Source organism: Panicum virgatum, chromosome 2K, assembly GCF_016808335.1.
Source record: "Panicum virgatum strain AP13 chromosome 2K, P.virgatum_v5, whole genome shotgun sequence".
Lineage (NCBI taxonomy): Eukaryota > Viridiplantae > Streptophyta > Magnoliopsida > Poales > Poaceae > Panicum > Panicum virgatum.
In genome coordinates, this window is record NC_053137.1 from 11,519,520 (window position 1) to 11,536,365 (window position 16,846).

At 48.4% G+C, this 16,846-nt stretch overlaps 2 protein-coding genes across 3 annotated transcripts; one reads left to right on the forward strand and one right to left on the reverse strand.

Annotated features, from left to right (window-relative positions):
• Positions 1-1,247: 1,247 nt before the first annotated feature.
• Positions 1,248-12,261, forward strand: LOC120666451 (protein CIA1-like). Of its 2 annotated transcripts, XM_039946294.1 has the most exons (10): positions 1,248-1,672; positions 1,816-1,962; positions 2,084-2,302; positions 2,486-2,550; positions 3,141-3,206; positions 8,283-8,360; positions 8,921-8,983; positions 9,694-9,763; positions 11,579-11,662; positions 11,867-12,261. In XM_039946294.1, the coding sequence occupies exons 1-10, from the start codon at positions 1,490-1,492 to the stop codon at positions 11,942-11,944; spliced, it is 1,053 nt and encodes a 350-aa protein (XP_039802228.1). In that variant the 5' UTR covers positions 1,248-1,489; the 3' UTR covers positions 11,945-12,261. The 2 variants fall into 2 exon arrangements, with proteins under 2 accessions (XP_039802228.1, XP_039802236.1); XM_039946302.1 differs by lacking the exon at positions 11,867-12,261 and having other exon boundaries at positions 1,255-1,672; positions 9,694-9,870; positions 11,473-11,611.
• An 804-nt stretch (positions 12,262-13,065) lies between these two features.
• LOC120666459 (vesicle-associated membrane protein 724-like) lies at positions 13,066-15,941 on the reverse strand. The gene is made up of 5 exons (XM_039946313.1): positions 15,471-15,941; positions 14,723-14,864; positions 14,521-14,641; positions 13,648-13,710; positions 13,066-13,548 (listed from the first exon to the last, which is right to left on the reverse strand). Exons 1-5 carry the CDS (start codon positions 15,745-15,747, stop codon positions 13,390-13,392), a joined length of 762 nt encoding a protein of 253 aa, XP_039802247.1. The 5' UTR covers positions 15,748-15,941; the 3' UTR covers positions 13,066-13,389.
• Positions 15,942-16,846: the final 905 nt, after the last annotated feature.

Genomic DNA, 16,846 nt, shown 5'->3' on the forward strand with positions numbered 1-16,846 from the left:
GATTATATTACTCTCTTAATCAACTAAAAGTGTTTGGGGTTGGGCAAGATTAATTAATTCTGATAGGTGATAGTGTAGAGAGCTAATGCTTATGTAATAATTAATTAACCTTAAAGCTTTTACTTGAGCTATTGCATAATCCTTGTTTTTGTAATCGCGTAAGTCTTGCGAGTACCTTTTGTACTCAGGTTGCTTTCTAAACCTAGTTGCAGGTGAGCCGGAAGTGGTGTTCGGCCACTTCTACCCCGCTGATCCGAACGCGGGGGAAGAGTAGGTCGTGGTGGTTGTAATGATGTCCTTAAGCAATGCGTCATTACTTTAGTAAGTCTTTATCGTAATCGAGTTTCGGGAGAGCTTGTAAATGCAATAAACTTTATGTTTCTGCTTAATATGACTTTCGTGAGCCCAAGACTTGTAAGTGAAGCTTGAAACCCACCTATATTGATCTTGTAATGTTAAGTTGTGAACTCTGTTAATATAAAACTGCTCTTTGTGGATTATTAGTGATGTATTCGATTGTAAATAGTATGTGTATATGCTGATCCTGGGCGTATGTTGGAGCACATACCGGGACTACCGGATTTGATATTATTTTGGATGAATGACGTGTCGGTTATTCGTGTCTCTAGATGTGGGATAACACGTGGTATGCTCTCTGGCAAGCACATGTTAACTCTCATCTGGATGATAATGACTGACGATTTATTTAAAATAGTATCAAATTGGACGGTTCTCACACTTTTAGACTCGGCGCAGTCAGACTCTCGCCTATCGGATAAAAAAAAAAGGTTGTGACGTGCTTCACAACTATAGCCTATAGGTAATTTAGAGCGTGATAGATCATAATATGAAGTAAAATCATCCGGTGTCAGATCATTATACGATTTATTTGATCGGCTATATTCTGAAAATGTATAGCGTCTTAAATTTGGTTCATGTATCCCCCTGCTGAGACCGACAGTTAAAATCATCAGGAATAATTACCCCGATCCAGGGCCGGATTTAAGCTGTGCTTTTTATTTATCCATTCAAAAGATTATAAGTTGATTTTTAGCACTCCCTCAACTATAAACACAGACAAATTGCCCGCCCCAACTGTTGATGCGCACAATATGTTTCGAGTAGTTTCACCTCTCCATAATCGATGTTTTATTTTCAAATTCATGTCAAGTTGTTCAAAAAATTTTATATTTCGAGTAGTGAAAGTCTAGTAGGCAAACTCACCATCGCTGGATGTGGTCCCATTCACCGACCCGGGTTTTTGCTAGTGTCGCCGCGTCCGCGTGGCCTCCACGCGCGGCTGACAGCGACGGCGGCTGCCACCACCCCCGTCGACCGCCGTGGCCCCACCAGCGCCGCCGCGGCCTCCCACCTTTTGACGGTTTGACCACGCCTCCCCCTCCCCCTCTCCGCCCCCTCTCCTCCGAGTGACCGTACGCCGTGCCCCGCCAATCGCCGAAACCCTAGGGGGGCGCCACCGATCGCCGGCATGGACGGCGCCGCGGCGGCGGCCGCGGAGCTGCGCGAGGCCCACCGCCTGGCGGGCCACGCCGACCGCGTGTGGGCGCTCGCCTGGAACCCCGCCGGCGCCGGCCCCGTCCTCGCCTCCTGCGGCGGCGACAAGACCGTGCGGATCTGGAAGCGCGCCCCCGACGGCGCCTGGCGCTGCTCGGTAAGCCGCCAAGCCCCTCCTCCTCCTCCCCCGGTAGCTTCGATTTCTCGCGTAGGAGCTGGCTGAGGGGTTGGCGCGACGCCGATTAGCTTCGCTCGATTGACCGATTCCGCCGGCTTTGGTTGGGTTTCCCTTCCCGTCAGGACGTGCTGGAGGACACGCACAACCGCACGGTGAGGTCCTGCGCCTGGTCCCCCGACGGGAGGCTGCTGGCCACCGCGAGCTTCGACGCCACCACCGCCGTGTGGGAGTACAACGGCGCGGACTTCGAGTGCGTCGCCACTCTGGAGGTGAGTTCGCTGGGCTTGAGGATCGTGGCTGGGCGGCCCCGCCACCGCCTGCTGCTGCTGCTGCTGCTGCTGCTGCTGCTGTGTTCGTGCGGACGCTGACTCTGCCGCCGCGGGTGCGCAGGGGCACGAGAACGAGGTGAAGAGCGTGTCGTGGAGCCCGTCTGGTTTGCTGCTCGCGACGTGCAGCCGGGACAAGATGGCGTGGATATGGGAGGTGCAGCCGGGGAACGAGTACGAGTGCGTGTCGGTGCTGCCGGGGCACACGCAAGACGTCAAGATGGTGCAGTGGCACCCTTTGCTCGATATTCTGGTCTCTGTCAGCTATGATAATACAATCAGGGTAAGAACTTTGTCCGACTGAACAAACGCGTTTGTTATGTGATTGCGTTAGCTTGTCCTGTGTATTGTGATTGCCGTCTTCTCTTTCCTAGTCGCATTGCTATTTTGGGATGCTATGTAACTCAGGAGCCTATTTATTCACCTGCTATTAAAATTGTTTGATATGGCAGCTCGTATGATGCAGGTCTGGGCTGATGACGGTGATGACGAGTGGCACTGTGTACAGACGTTAACTGAAGACAATAACTGGTAAGGAGCTGTTTGGTATAATTGCTCTTTTTGTCGCCTTGTTTATTACTTTATACATCACATCCTAACCATTAATGAACTAAATTTCAGCTTCGTTTGCCTGGATCTGCTAAATCACTGCCTGAAATTTCATCCCATTTTATTTCTTCTGCACTGCATTGTTGTTCATTCTACAATTTGGACTAAATTGTTGTCTATGAAAACCACCTTAAATATTTTGCCTGTGCAAATTTTTAATCAGTCTCCATTTCACGTACATCTTCCCCTGCTCTCACTTTGCTGAAACACCATTCTGGGTTTGTGTCAAGCATACAAAGTTAACAATGTGTTTTTGTAGATTTGCAGTTAAGTTGTAGGGTTTTTTTTTTCACAGTTCCTTGTTGAGATCAATTTTATGCTACCCCTCTTACAAAATATATGACCAATAGATAGTTTTCTGTACTTATTCATTGTCCTTGCCAGTTATCTACTGAGATTATGTTTGCTGACTTATAACTGAAGTACAGAACACGAATATTTCTTCTAGTTTCACTGCTTGACTGCTTGCATTATATTGTTGTTTGAATTGATCACATTTTTCTTAATTCCAGTGGTCATTCATCAACAGTATGGGCAGTATCATTTAACCAGAAAGGTGATAGGATGGTCACATGCAGGTTTGTACTATGGTACTTGATTAAGATTTCTTTTGCTGGGGTTTTCCTAAAGCAGTTACTTATGCCATACACCTTGTAGAGAGTTGGGCAAACACCACACACCCTAGGAGGGGGGGTGACCTTTATATATATAGGCCGTATGGCTTGAGGTACAAGTAAGGACTTATACAAAGGAAATACAGCATATACATCTAATACCCGCCCGCAGTCGCAGGGGGAGCTTGGCGAACACCAAGACTGGACCTAAACTCAGTAAACAACTGTACAGGGAGGCCCTTAGTCATTATGTCAGCAAACTGTTGCGAAGAAGGTACATGAAGAACCCGAACTTGGCCTAAGGCTACTTTCTCACGAACAAAATGGATGTCAATCTCTATGTGCTTCGTCCGTCGATGATGAACTGGATTTGCAGTCATATAAACTGCACTCACATTGTCACAATAGACGACTGTAGCCTTGAAGAGAGGAAGATGTAGCTCCTGAAGCAACTGACGGATCCAGCAACACTCCGCAACAACATGAGCAACTGCACGATACTCGGCTTCAGCACTGGAGCGGGAGACTGTAGTCTGTCGCTTGGAGGACCAAGAGACTAAGGTGTCACCGAGATAGACACAGTATCCAGAAGTGGAGCGTCGAGAGTCAGGACAACCAGCCCAGTCTGCATCAGAGTATGCTGTGAGGGAATCAACAGAGCTAATGCCGATCTGAAGACCAGAAGTCAGAGTCCCTTTGACATAGCGCAGGATGCGCTTGACAAGAGCAAGATGTGGCTCCCGAGGATCGTGCATAAACAAGCAGACTTGTTGAACAGCATAAGCAATATCAGGTCGAGTGAGAGTCAAATACTGAAGAGCACCAGCAATACTCCGGTATTCAGAAGGATCAGCCACAGGAGCTCCATCTGAAGCAGAAAGCTTGGACTTGCAGTCAACCGGTGTCGTGGTAGAATGGCAATCACTCATACCAGCACGCTGTAGAAGATCTAGAGCATACTGCCGCTGTGACAAGAACAGGCCCTCAGAAGATCGAGTAACAGAAATCCCCAAAAAATGATGAAGCGCACCAAGATCAGTCATAGCAAACTCAGTGTGAAGCCGGCCAATAATAGAATGAAGTAAAGCATCTGAAGAAGCTGTGAGTACTATGTCATCCACATACAGCAGCAAATAGGCTATCTGAGAACCATCCTTGTACACAAACAAGGACGTGTCAGAAACTGAAGAAACAAAGCCCAACTGTCGGATATATGTGGCGAAACGCTGGTACCATGCTCGAGGTGCCTGTTTCAAACCATATAGTGACTTCTGTAACAGACAGACATGATCAGGATGTGCTGGATCAATAAAGCCCGGAGGTTGCTGGCAGTATACTGTCTCATCAAGATGCCCATGAAGAAAGGCATTTTTCACATCAAGCTGATGAATCGGCCAATAACGAGAAACTGCAGCACTTAAGACAATCCTGATAGTCGAAGGCTTAACCACAGGACTGAAGGTCTCGTCATAATCAACTCCATGCTGTTGTGAAAACCCTCTAACAACCCAGCGAGCCTTGTGGCGAGCAAGAGAGCCATCTGAATGATACTTGTGTTTATAAATCCACTTGCCTGTGACCACATTAGCCCCTGGTGGGCGAGGAACAAGGCGCCAGGTTCCATTAACCATAAGAGCTTGATATTCATCCGCCATAGCAGCTCGCCAGTTAGGATCAGCAAGCGCACTCCGATAATTGGATGGAATCGGAGAAGCAGCAATATGTGTAGCAGATAAATTCTTGTAGCTCTTTGGCTGAATAGTACCTGTCTGGAGACGAGTAAGACGCCGTAAAGCAGGAGGCGGCGAAGAACCACGCATGGGCGCCTGGGGCACCAAGTGAAAGGTGTCGGCCGGTGGTGGCTGCACAGACGCAGAAGGCCGCGCGCGCACCGGCCCTTGTATCTGGCGCCGTACTGGAGGTGGAGACGGGAGACGACGAGGTGGATTAGCAGGCTGCTGAGGTCGTCGGACGTAGACCTGACCAAAGCGGCCAGGCGGACCAGCAGGAGCAGCAGCTTGCCGAGGAGCTGCAATCGACCCGCCCGGTCGTGAAGACGTCGAAGGGTTTGGTGGGGGTACGAAACCGCTCCCACCAGTGCCGAAGGCGCCCGTAGAGGAGGCTGGTGGGGGTATATGACCGCACCCACCAGCACCAGCGGCGCCAGAAGTCGAAGAAGAAGGCGGTTGCTCAACATCCGAAGATGGAGCGACCGACGCCCGAACCGCTGCATTGTTAGTAGAGCAAGGCACAAATATATCCGAATCGTCGTCTTGTAGAAAATCAAAAGAAGAAGATGGGACAGGGTCGTCACGAGCGAAGGGAAAGTTAAGCTCATCAAAAACAACGTGACGAGAGATGATAACGCGACGAGTGGAAAGGTCTAAACAACGATAGCCTTTATGTGCCGAGGGGTAACCTAGAAACACACATGCAGCGGACCTCGGAGCGAGCTTATGAGGTGATGTCGCTTGAAGGTTGGGGTAGCAAAGACACCCAAAAACCCGCAAGTGATCATAGGCCGGATAGCTGCCGTGGAGGCGCATATAGGGGATCTCACCAGAGATAGAGGTGGAAGGGCGCCTGTTCAGCAGATATGTGGCTACAGATAAGGCCTCGGCCCAGTAGGAGGGCGGCATGGAGGCATGCATCAGCATGGTGCGCACAGAATTATTAAGGGTTCGAAGAACACGCTCAGCTTTGCCATTTTGAGGAGACGTATAAGGGCAAGAATGTCGGAATAAAATACCACGGGATGCTAAGAAGGCCGTGGTAGCAATATTAATAAATTCGCGGCCATTATCAGTCTGGAAACACTTAATGGGGAGGCTGAACTGAGTGTGCGCATAAGAAATAAACTGAACAATATACTCATGAACATCAGACTTATGATGGAGAGGAAACGTCCAACAATAATGAGTAAAATCATCCAGCATTACTAAATAATAACTGTAGCCCGAAATACTAGGAACAGGAGATGTCCAAACATCACAATGCACTAACTCAAAAGGAGAAGAGGTCCTGGAGGTAGAGATACTAAAGGGAAGGCGCGTGTGTTTGCCTAGTTGACAGGCATGACACAGGGAGCGATCTGATTTAGTACAAGTGATGTGTTTATTCTGGCGGAGCGAGGAGACGGTGGCTGGGGAAGGATGGCCGAGACGTTGATGCCACAACGAAGTGGAAGCAGCGAGAAGGGCGTGGGCAGTGGCTGGTGCTGTAGGAGTGATGGTGTACAAGTCTCCATCACTATTGCAGCGAAGAATCACGCGCCGCGTCCTGAGGTCCTTCACAGAAAAACCAAAGGCATCAAATTCGACAGAACAACTATTGTCGCGGGTGAATTGACGAACGGAAAGGAGATTGCGAACTATGGATGGGACGACAAGGACGTTGTTCAAGACGAAGTTAGATGCTATGGTGGGAAGGAAGGACTGACCACGAGACGTGACTGGAATACTAGTGCCATTGCCTACAACAATAGAAGAATGCGGTGAAGGGGTACGGGAGAACAGTATACCTTCAGAGGAGTGCATGTGGGTGGTGGCGCCGGTGTCCATGACCCACGGAGACGAGCCTTGGAGAGACATCTGTTGGAGAGCGGCGACGAGGCCTGCCTGGTCCCAGGAAGGCGCAAGGGCCTGGGAGAACTGAGATGGGGCGAAGGCGGTGTGGGCCTGCTGTGGCGCAGAGCCCAGCAAACCCTGCCCGCTCCACCCGCCCGTGGTGAATGGGGCTCCGCGGTAGCTAGCTCCCTGGCCTGTCCAAGCGCCCGCCTGTCCTCCCAACTGGGCGGCCCATGGATTGAAACAGAGCCACGGGCCGGTCGGGTAGGGGGGGCGTGCGGCCTGACCGCCCTGCTGGTAGCCGCCGCCGCCGCCGCCTTGCTGTGCGCCGCCGCCGCCACCGTTGCGCTTCTTCCTGGGGCGGCGCTGCTGCTGCTGCTGTGGCACGCCGGAGGGCGCCGAGGAGAGGCGGCAGGCAGAGCCACAGCCAGTAGAGGAGGGCGATGCGACCAGGGCAGTGTTGGCGGTGACGGAGGCTCCGTGCGCGAGGCGGAGCTCCTTCAGAGCGAGCTGGTCGAGGGCCGTGGCGAAGGTCATGCCGGGCGTGCCGGCGATGAAGTCGCAGGTGGTGCTGAATTTGGGGTTGGCGCCACGCAGGAGGTTGAGGACGAGGGTGCTCTCTGCGACTTGTTCCCCTGCATCGCGAAGGCGATCAGCAGCCTGCTTGACCTTCTGGCCGTAATCTTCAACAGAGAGGTCGCCTTGGTTGATGTTGTGGAATTCATGGCTGAGGTAGATGCAGCGCGGAGCCCTGTTCGCCGTGAAGTGGGCATCGATGGCGACCCAGAGCTGGCGCGCCGTCTGATCCGGTGCCATGGCGAAGTCTAGCACAGATTCAGAAACGGAGCCGTATAGCCAGCTGCGGACGCAGCAGTCAGTTTGGATCCAGGTATCATCAGGGGCGGCAGGAGCTGCTGTCCCGTCGATGTGCTTAAGGAGTCCAAACTTGCCGCACATGGCCTTGAAGTAGGTGCTCCACTTGGTGTAGTTGCCGGCGCGAAGTTCCAGTGTCACAGGGACGTGGGACTTGACGTTGACAGTGGCAAAGGGGATGATGGCGTCTCCCATGTTGGTGGTGCTAGGGGAGGATGCACTGTCCGTGATGGAGGAGGACATCAACCAGGGAGGAGAAGGAGGAGGGGATGGCGCGACCTATAGGAAGGAGGCGCCGGTGGTGTGGTGGACGACGTGCAGGGATTTGCACGCCGAAGCAGATTGGATCTGCTATGGAGGGGGGGAGGGGGCAGGCGCACGGCAGGGAGCAGCACGCCTAGGGCAGCGGAAGGGGGATGAGGCGCACGGCCAGGGCTAGGGTAGGGCCCGGTCTCGTGATACCATGTAGAGAGTTGGGCAAACACCACACACCCTAGGAGGGGGGGTGACCTTTATATATATAGGCCGTATGGCTTGAGGTACAAGTAAGGACTTATACAAAGGAAATACAGCATATACATCTAATACACCTGTTATTCAGTGATGACCGCACACTAAAAATATGGGACACCAGTGCTGATTTGTCTCAACCAAAAACTGGTGAAGGTCATGAATCTTGGTAAGATGCTATTTTTCTTTTCATAATTAATGCATATGTTCCCTTCATGAGTGACATCCTTCAAGACTTTTCTAAAAATTAGGCTGCAGAAGAACCTGTCGTAGTAACAATTCTATTGCCACTCCCCAAACATCTGCTTTGGAATATGTATCAAATACCTTAATTTCTTTATGCCATCTATTAATTTTATTTTGGTGTATCAAAACTTTCTGTTTTCTACTAAAGTACTAATTTTGTCCCATTGCAAATGTAGGACAACTAGGATGTACCTTTTTTTACAGGAAAATGTATGCCTATCGTCCTTTTGATATTGATTGAAGTTGACTAGCTAAGACATGCATCATACTATGGTTTGCTTGATGAACATAAGTTTACTTTAGTAGAACAGCTCTAGTCTCTTTTCAGTTCATAGTATCTTTTAGGACAACTGATAGCACCATTACATCACTCTATGACTCTAGATGCAGAAACTCTGTTGTCTTTCTGCATTACAATTTGCACATCATAACAGAATGATTTTTTTCTTAAGACATAACATAATGGTTATTATTTGATTTCAGGCGACACCTTTCTACTCTCACAGGATATCATGATCGAACTATTTTTTCAGCCCATTGGTCAAGGTCAGTTGAATTCTCATCCCCAAGATATCCTTGATATATTAGCTTAGGCAAATTTGTCAGCTACAATGTAGGAACAGCTTCTGAATTCAGTCCATCTTTATGAATCATCTCATATTAGTCTCTGGCTTCTAATAGGGAGAATTGTGCACTCCACTGTTTTAAAAATTGTGGCCCATTGTATTTGATGTTGATAAACTTTATTATGCCACATATCATGATTTTTATTAACTAGTGGCCAAAAGCTAACAAATCTGCTTAAAGCACTTTTCCCTGAATCAGAATATGCTGATTAGAGATAGAATTCTGACTGAGTCAGACCATTGATTTTTATAGCTTGAAACTTCAAAGTATCATTGTATATAGGTTGAGCGTTCTTTTGCGGCCAAACTTTTAATTCTCCAGCTTCTGAGGGCACCTTGCTTTGCGTTTGAGTAATCTAACATATTACTTCCATTCGGTGGTTGTTGCATCTAATGATTTCGTGCTAATTTTAGTCGAACTGTATCCTGGTTATTAAAACGACGTTTAAACGTCGTGAAAATGACGTTTTCACGAGAAAACGTTCTTGTGAAATCGACGTTTAAACGTTAAAACGTCCATCGTTTCGTTAAAATCTACCCTCTATTCGTTTCGTCGTTTTATCGTTTTAATAACCTTGAACTGTATCTTATACTATTCTTTGGCATTTCCCTGTTCCTTTCACATGGCAGTGAGGATATTATAGCTAGTGGTGCTGGTGATGATGCAATCTGCTTATTTGCTGAGGAGAAGAGTAGCATGGTTATCCTTCCATCCCACATTTGTTTTTTTCATGATTTCAGTCCTTATGTGCTATGTTTGGCTGGCCTCATTAAATTTGTATTTACGAAAATACACCATTCTAGTCATAATTTATTGAGTAAAATGCACTGTGGGTCCTTAAACTAGTTCTCCTGTTCTGTTTAGGTCCATGAACTTTGAAAATGTATTTCTAGGTCCAGGATCTATTTAAGTGAGCCATTGAGGTCCAAAACGCCCTTGACCTGCTCTGACCGTCTACGCGGATCGCCAAGTCAGCTCTGACGTGGATTTTCTTTTTATTGTTCACCCCTCTCTCTCTCCCCGTCCTCCCCCTCCATCACGCCTCCGCCTCCCTCTAGCCGGCGGCGCCCCCGCGCCTCCTCCCTCTCCGGCGAGCAGGGGCCCGGCCCTCCCTCCCTTCGTCTCCTCTCTCTCCCTGCCGGCGAGCTGCCCCAGCCCTCCCTTCCTGCCCCAGCCGTGAGCCGTCCCGTCCCCTCCGGCGGCAGGGGCGCGGGGTGGCGGTGAGCGCGCGCTGCCCGCGGCGGCGGCAAGCGCGCAGGGCCAGCGCCGGCGGCTCGCGCGCAGAGCCAGCGGCGGCGGCACGCGCGCCCAGGCCCATGGCGGCGACGGCGGCGCGCGCAGCCCCCTCCTCCCTCGCCGCGCGGAGCCGCCCCCTCCTCCCTCCCTCCCTCCCGGCGCTTCCTCCCGGCGGCCATGGGCTTAGGCGGCGGCGGGCAGGCCGGGGCGCGGCTGCAGCCGCGGCGGCCTCCTCGACCCCGAGCTCCGGCGGCGTCCCGACCCCGCTCTCTCCGTCTGCTTCTCCCCCCCTCTGTCTCTGTCGGAGCTCTCCCGCACGCCGCCGCTCCGCCCCCTGCTCGCACGCCGCTGCTGCTCGCTGCTCGGCCCGCGCGCGCACGCTCGCCGTGGCCTCCTCCGGCCTCCACAGCCACCGCCTCCTCCGGCCTCCCCGGCGAGGATCCGCACGGCCACCACCTTCCTCCTCCCTCGCGCAGCGGAGCAGAGCTCCTAGAAGACCGCGCGCCGCCCCCTTCCTCCTCCGCCGTCCTCGCAGTGCCCACCTGAGCTCCGCCTGCTCGCGCTCGGCCGCAGCCGAGCTCCGCCGTCAAGCCTGTCCTCCGCGGGGCCATGGCGGCCGGCATTCGCCCTCCCCTGCTCCCTCCGTCGCGCAGCGAAGGCGAGGCGAGGCGCCCCCATCCCCGGCGCCACTCCTCCCCCTCCGCCCCCTCAGCTCGCGCGCGCGCGCCGGCCGCTCGCAGTGGAGGCGTGGCGAGGTGAGGCGCGGCCGGCGAGCCTCGAGCTCGCCGAGCTGAGGTAGCACGCGCTCGGGCCACGGCGGGCTCGCGGAGCGGCGGCGGCGTGCGCTCGGGCCACCGGCGCACGAGGTCGACGGCCACGCGGTGCTCTCTGCCCCTGCCGGCGGAGGGAGGGAGCAGAGTAGGGGCGGCGGCACGGGAAGGACGCCAGAGGAGGGGATGGGGAGGAAGAGAGAGAGAAGCAGTCCACGTTGGATCTAAGTCCATGTCGGATCCGAGTTGGCCGTCCACGTAGACGGTCAGAGGCAGTCGGAGGCGTTTTGGACCTCAAGTGACTCACTTAAATAGATCCTGGACCTAAAAATGCATTTTCAAAGTTTATGGACCTGAACAGAACGGCTCAACTAGTTTAAGGACCCACAGTGCATTTTACTCTAATTTATTCAAGCTTTCCTGGTAATAAAGGTCGAGGGCTGTTTATAAATTTGGAAAGTGTATATGACCTTTGGATGGACAACTTTCTTAATTTCTCATTTTTCAGGTTGAGGGGCCTTCATACAAACTAATACTGAAGAAAGAGAAGGCCCACGACATGGACATAAACTGTGTCCGATGGTGTCCTCAGGTAGTTTCTGGGAATTATCAACAAATTGTCTCAATTTATTTAGATGGCGCGTAATGTCTGAAAATTAGCAACAAAATAGTCTCAATTTATTCGGCTGGTTCAATAATTCCATCTGCTCCTACCTTATGTGTTTGCCTCTACTTCTATCCATAATGGTTCCTTATTTTTGGGTAGAAGTACTTATCTTCTCAAACAAATTTCTAGGACCCGAGGTTATTGGCATCTGCAAGCGATGATGGCACCGTGAAATTGTGGGAGCCGAGGGGGAGTGTACTGGATTGAGTTTTGTTCTGTTTACAATATACTCCTAGTTCTAGGTGTGTAACTTGAGATTATAGAGCAGATCAGGCATCACCTTTGGGGTTTCTGTTTTACCGAACTCTGCTCCCTGTTTTGTTTATTAGTGTATGTCAAGAGGGTGCTTGGTGATGTTGTTTGATCAGATTTACCATGCAAAGTATGAACAATTCCATCATACCAAGATGTGGAATTGTTTGCTTGTACATTATGGTCCAACCATTTTTACAAATAAGTCATCGAAGATACAGCTCGCCTAAATGATAGACTCCAAAGTACAGATTTATAGTTTCTTGTTCCAATGGTTTGAAACCTTGTTGCTATTAATTTGGTTTATGACGAAAGAGTTATAAGAAATTTATGCCCCTGCAACCCCTTGGTGAGGTTGGCAAACGATGAGAAATGGTTTGTTCATGTAATTTTTGTTATGTACTCTATTCTTGTTATATATTCTTCTTTGCAACTGAATTGGCTCCTGTTAGCGTTTCACTTGAATGGCTGACAATTTTGTGATATCGACTATCAATGTGCAATGGGAACCTTAGTTCAGTGGGGGTGGTAAACGTTTGATTGAATAGCTGGTAAACTAGTGGCTTGGAGTTCCAGGCACAAGACTGAAGATCAACCATCCTGTAGAGTTTAACAATTCCGTGGAAGCAAACAAAATGGAAATTGTTAGCAGGAACCTAACCAAGTGAGAGTGGGCTTAACCAACAATCTGATAAAGAAGATGGCACCCCATGCTTTCCTATTTGTAACAGATTCTATCTCTTACTTCATCCGTTCCAAAATGTAGATCGTTTTGACTTTCTAGATTCATAAATTTTACTATGTACTTAGACATATGTTATATCTAGGTGCATAGCAAACACTATAAATCTAAAAAAGTCAAAACGGCCTATATTTTGGAATGGAGGGAGTATAAACTTAGGTGTAAGAAATCTGAAGCTGATAGCAATCACTAATCTGGTGGCAAACCAAATTGAAGTTCAATGGTTTTTTAAAACAGATTTCCACTCGTGATTTACTGCTATTAAAAACACACATTTATCTCTGTTTGTGACATCGTTCCATTTGGGGAAAATAGCTAATCTAACACCGAAATATCTTAAATAAGTATTACTGAATGATATTGTCATAATTGCCCGCAGTGCCACAATTGGGTTTACATACAACACTTAGTTTACTCTATATATGTTATATTCAGCAAAGAGGAAAGAAGGAATACATTTTTTTGGCTAGATACACAAGAAACCATATCACATCATATCAGGCAGGGCATACATTCTGAATACACCTCATATAGTTGTAAATGTTCCATGAAATCAAACTAGAGAGACAAGCATAAGCCGGTACAATTGATTTCATCAGCACAATTCACGTTCATCTCGACTCCTAGCTACCACAGTAGTAGTGGTGTATCAATCTTACTATGTTTCATGCTTTGTGCAGTCAAACCCTTGACAAACAGACACCCAGACGATAAGCACAAGAAGCAAAAGGATTCCAAGAACCACTAACTTAATTTTCATGTTCTGCAACCAAGTCTTCCTACGAATTTTCACCCCTTGTTTCTTGAACTCCTGAGCCTGAATTACATACATACAACACAGGTTGATTATGCATGCCAGGAAGGAAAAGCAGCACAAGACTGCTATTTTGAATTTTTGATAAGGGATGACATATACCTGACTATGAAGATCAGAAGTTTTGTCTTGGAGTTCACTCAACTTTTCTCCACGGTCCAATGTCTGAAGATACCACAGGAGGCAGAAATGAAGAAACTAATAGGGACCCAGTTGAAGCCAACAATAAAAGGAATGGTGAAGTGCTCCAGGAATTCAACAAATATGTACAAGTATGGCAACATCTCCAACTTTTTTGTACTTTTGTTTACATGATCATTACAATGTGCATAGCAGCCATAAGAGCAAGTCGATAATTTCCATGCAACACACTCAACTTGTGCAAAGCCTGTACCATTTCTTTGAAGGGTAATGATTGCAACTATGAATGATTTCCTGATGTCTGCATGCCATGTCTAATGTACAACTAAAGCAGGAATGATGGCTCTCATACTGGTGTGTAATCTTATTATCCTTCTAACATTAAATATACTTTTTTTTCAATAGAAAGTCATGTACACTTGCTCGTGGGAACTGGGTATGCATGCTTAAATTTAAATACAAGGAAACATAAAATGTAACCAATTTACCTACTAAAGTCAGCTACTTTTACTGAAGAAGATGAAATCAAACTAACATCTAAAAGCAGGTTCAGGTAGCATAAAATTGAGAGAACAATACACCTAACCAGGTAAATAAATTTACTAGTGGTGCATGCTCCGTTTGAAAAAAAAATGGCTTTAATTGTTCTCTGTGCTTAAGAAGTTATCTGTATTAATGAGACAACACAATTATAAAAATAATAGCAGTAATGGAAAATGATCTCTGTACATGAGTGATTGATTGGTTTAGGTGGCACCTTAACCAAGTATAGGACACATTAATCATGTACCTCGGCCCATGAAATGGCTTTATACAAAGGTAGGGATAACATACCTTTTCTATATTGTTTAACATGATATTTTTAACTTCTGAAACTTGGGCTTGCACTTTCAAAGTTTTGTCTAGTTCCTCTGAATGATCAAGAACATACTGAATGTGCTGCTTTATAACTGGTCTGCATTGATGAAAAGCTCAATTTCAGAAAAAGGAAAAAACATTCTACGAAATTATCAACACAACTTACTACAAGACATACCCATATTCTTTATTTAGACTTTTTGCAAGAGCTGTATCAGCTTTACCACCTCCATATCTCTTCATGAAGTCATCTTTTAACCTCTCAAGAAAGGCCACCGAGACATTCTTTGGAACGGATTCCTTCGCAACTACACAATAGGCTGCAAAATAGTCAAAGAGCAAGGTGTCACCATGAATCTACAGATTATTAAATTACCACGCGATCTATATCAGTTAAAAAGTTGTGGCCAGATCTTCAAGGTCCACAGCATTGCTGTTAAGTTTATAGCTCCAGGAGATATAGTTTTGTTCCATGTGTCGTTGTGTACAAACACATATGCCTCCTCCCATCTATGAGACTGCAATTGTCAGAGACAGAGCTTGAGATCCTGGTGTTAACAATGAAGAGCATTATTCAACATAAGATCCTGAAATGGTCTCCCTTTCTTCTCTTCCATTTTTGTTCCATTTTGGAATGTTTTGTTTCCATAAGGACCGATGGTGCCTATTCAGGGTGATCTTGCTGTCCAATTGCGACAGAACCCCAGATCGGTAATTCTCTTTTGCTATGTACATTCTGCACCAATCAAGATTGGAACTTTGCCGCTACCATTTTGAGCACAAATAAGAAGCCACACAAGAGTTTAATCCTTGCCCGGTTGCCCCCATATAGCACTTCCTACTTCTACTAGACTGCTAGAACATTACTGATGAAAACGAGCGGAAGGCTTAAGGGATCGATTGATCGCAGCCGGATCGCGCCTCACCGTAGCCGCGGTGGAGAAGGAAGTTGAACGTGTGCCGGTCGCAAGCGTAGCTGAACCGAGCCGGCGCGCCGCCGCCGCCGCCGCCGGCGCTGACGGAGGACGAGCCGGCGGGTAGCCGCTGCAGGCACTGCGCGGCGATAGCGGGGAAGTTGCCGGTGAACTCGGTGTACTCCACCAGCACCGCCGTGCCGCGCGCCACGAAGGCGTAGATCAGCCACTCCGCCTTGCCGCCGCCGCCGTCCCCGGCCCCCTTCCCCCCGGGCGCCGGCGACGCCATCGGATCAGGACGGGGCCGCTCGCCGCCGCAGGCGGATCTCGGATTCTTGGCAAGATCGGGAGGGAAGAGGGAGCAAGGAAAGGTGGTGGAGGGGCGATTCCGGGGGTTTCTTGATGCCGGGGGGGGAGAGTAGCGAGCGCGATCGCGTGAGTGTGCAGTGGCGAACGCTGTCAGTCTATGCTGGAGTAGGAATGCGTGCTGCCTGCCAGCGTCCGGTCGGCTTTTTCTGGTTGCTTTTTTGCACTCCTCGTGCTGGACTGCCTGGTTTCTTCCTTTGTTCGCCACCTCCGTCCTGCGGACTATAGTCTATCCTCTCGTTAAGATTTGTTTGTTTGAACTAATAGTTTTTGAAACTTTTTTTAAAATTATAGCTGACCTTTTGTTTTAAAAAGTTAGCTTTTAAACGATTCTTTTAACTTTCTAGACTCTGAAAAAAAACTTTCCAGAAGTTGTGTAGTAAGTTCGCTATTGAGTGAAGTCTATTATCGGTCCTTAAACTTGTTCAACAGTATCATCCTGATCTCTAAATTTGCAAATCGACAGTTTAAGTTCTCAAACTTGTTCAGTTTTGTCGCAATCCCTAAACTTGATTTTGAGTTTCATCTGGCTCAAAACAGTGTGATCTAAATACTCTATATTAAAAAATAATTTATAACTTTTTCAAATAGTCGATTTGCAAGTTTAGAGACCGGGATGACACGACGGTATGGACCGCACTATTTGTTTTGTTTTTCTAAAACTAGCTTGGAGCACGGAGGCTAAGAACTCAGGTGAGCATCCACGCGAATCCCCTCATAAATTTTAATTTTAGCAAAAATCAACATATGCTATGAGCCGAACGATGTGTCATCTGCCCATTCAAGCAATATGCCTCATCTCGATCTTATTCTGATGTTATCATCTCGTCGCTACATTAACGTGTCAGTATGAACTGCCCCTACTTTGACCCTCCCTTGGTCTACCATCACTGTCTCTACTAGGTTGACCTTCATCGTCTCTCCTCTTTGAACCCTGCAATTTCTCAAACACTCCTGACACTAAAATCCAAATCCTAATCTCGATGAGAGTGGAGGATGTCATGCCAGAATTAAGGAGGAAG

Coding starts and splice junctions, on each gene's coding strand:
- LOC120666451 (XM_039946294.1), top strand. CDS start 1,490: ATGGACGGCGCCGCGGCGGCGGCCGCGGAGCTGCGCGAGGCCCACCGC. Junction 2,551..3,140: donor TTAACTGAAGACAATAACTG/GTAAGGAGCTGT, acceptor TCTTAATTCCAG/TGGTCATTCATCAACAGTAT. Junction 3,207..8,282: donor GATAGGATGGTCACATGCAG/GTTTGTACTATG, acceptor CCTGTTATTCAG/TGATGACCGCACACTAAAAA.
- LOC120666459 (XM_039946313.1), bottom strand. CDS start 15,747: ATGGCGTCGCCGGCGCCCGGGGGGAAGGGGGCCGGGGACGGCGGCGGC. Junction 14,642..14,722: donor AGTCTAAATAAAGAATATGG/GTATGTCTTGTA, acceptor TCATCAATGCAG/ACCAGTTATAAAGCAGCACA. Junction 13,549..13,647: donor CTTCTGATCTTCATAGTCAG/GTATATGTCATC, acceptor TATGTAATTCAG/GCTCAGGAGTTCAAGAAACA.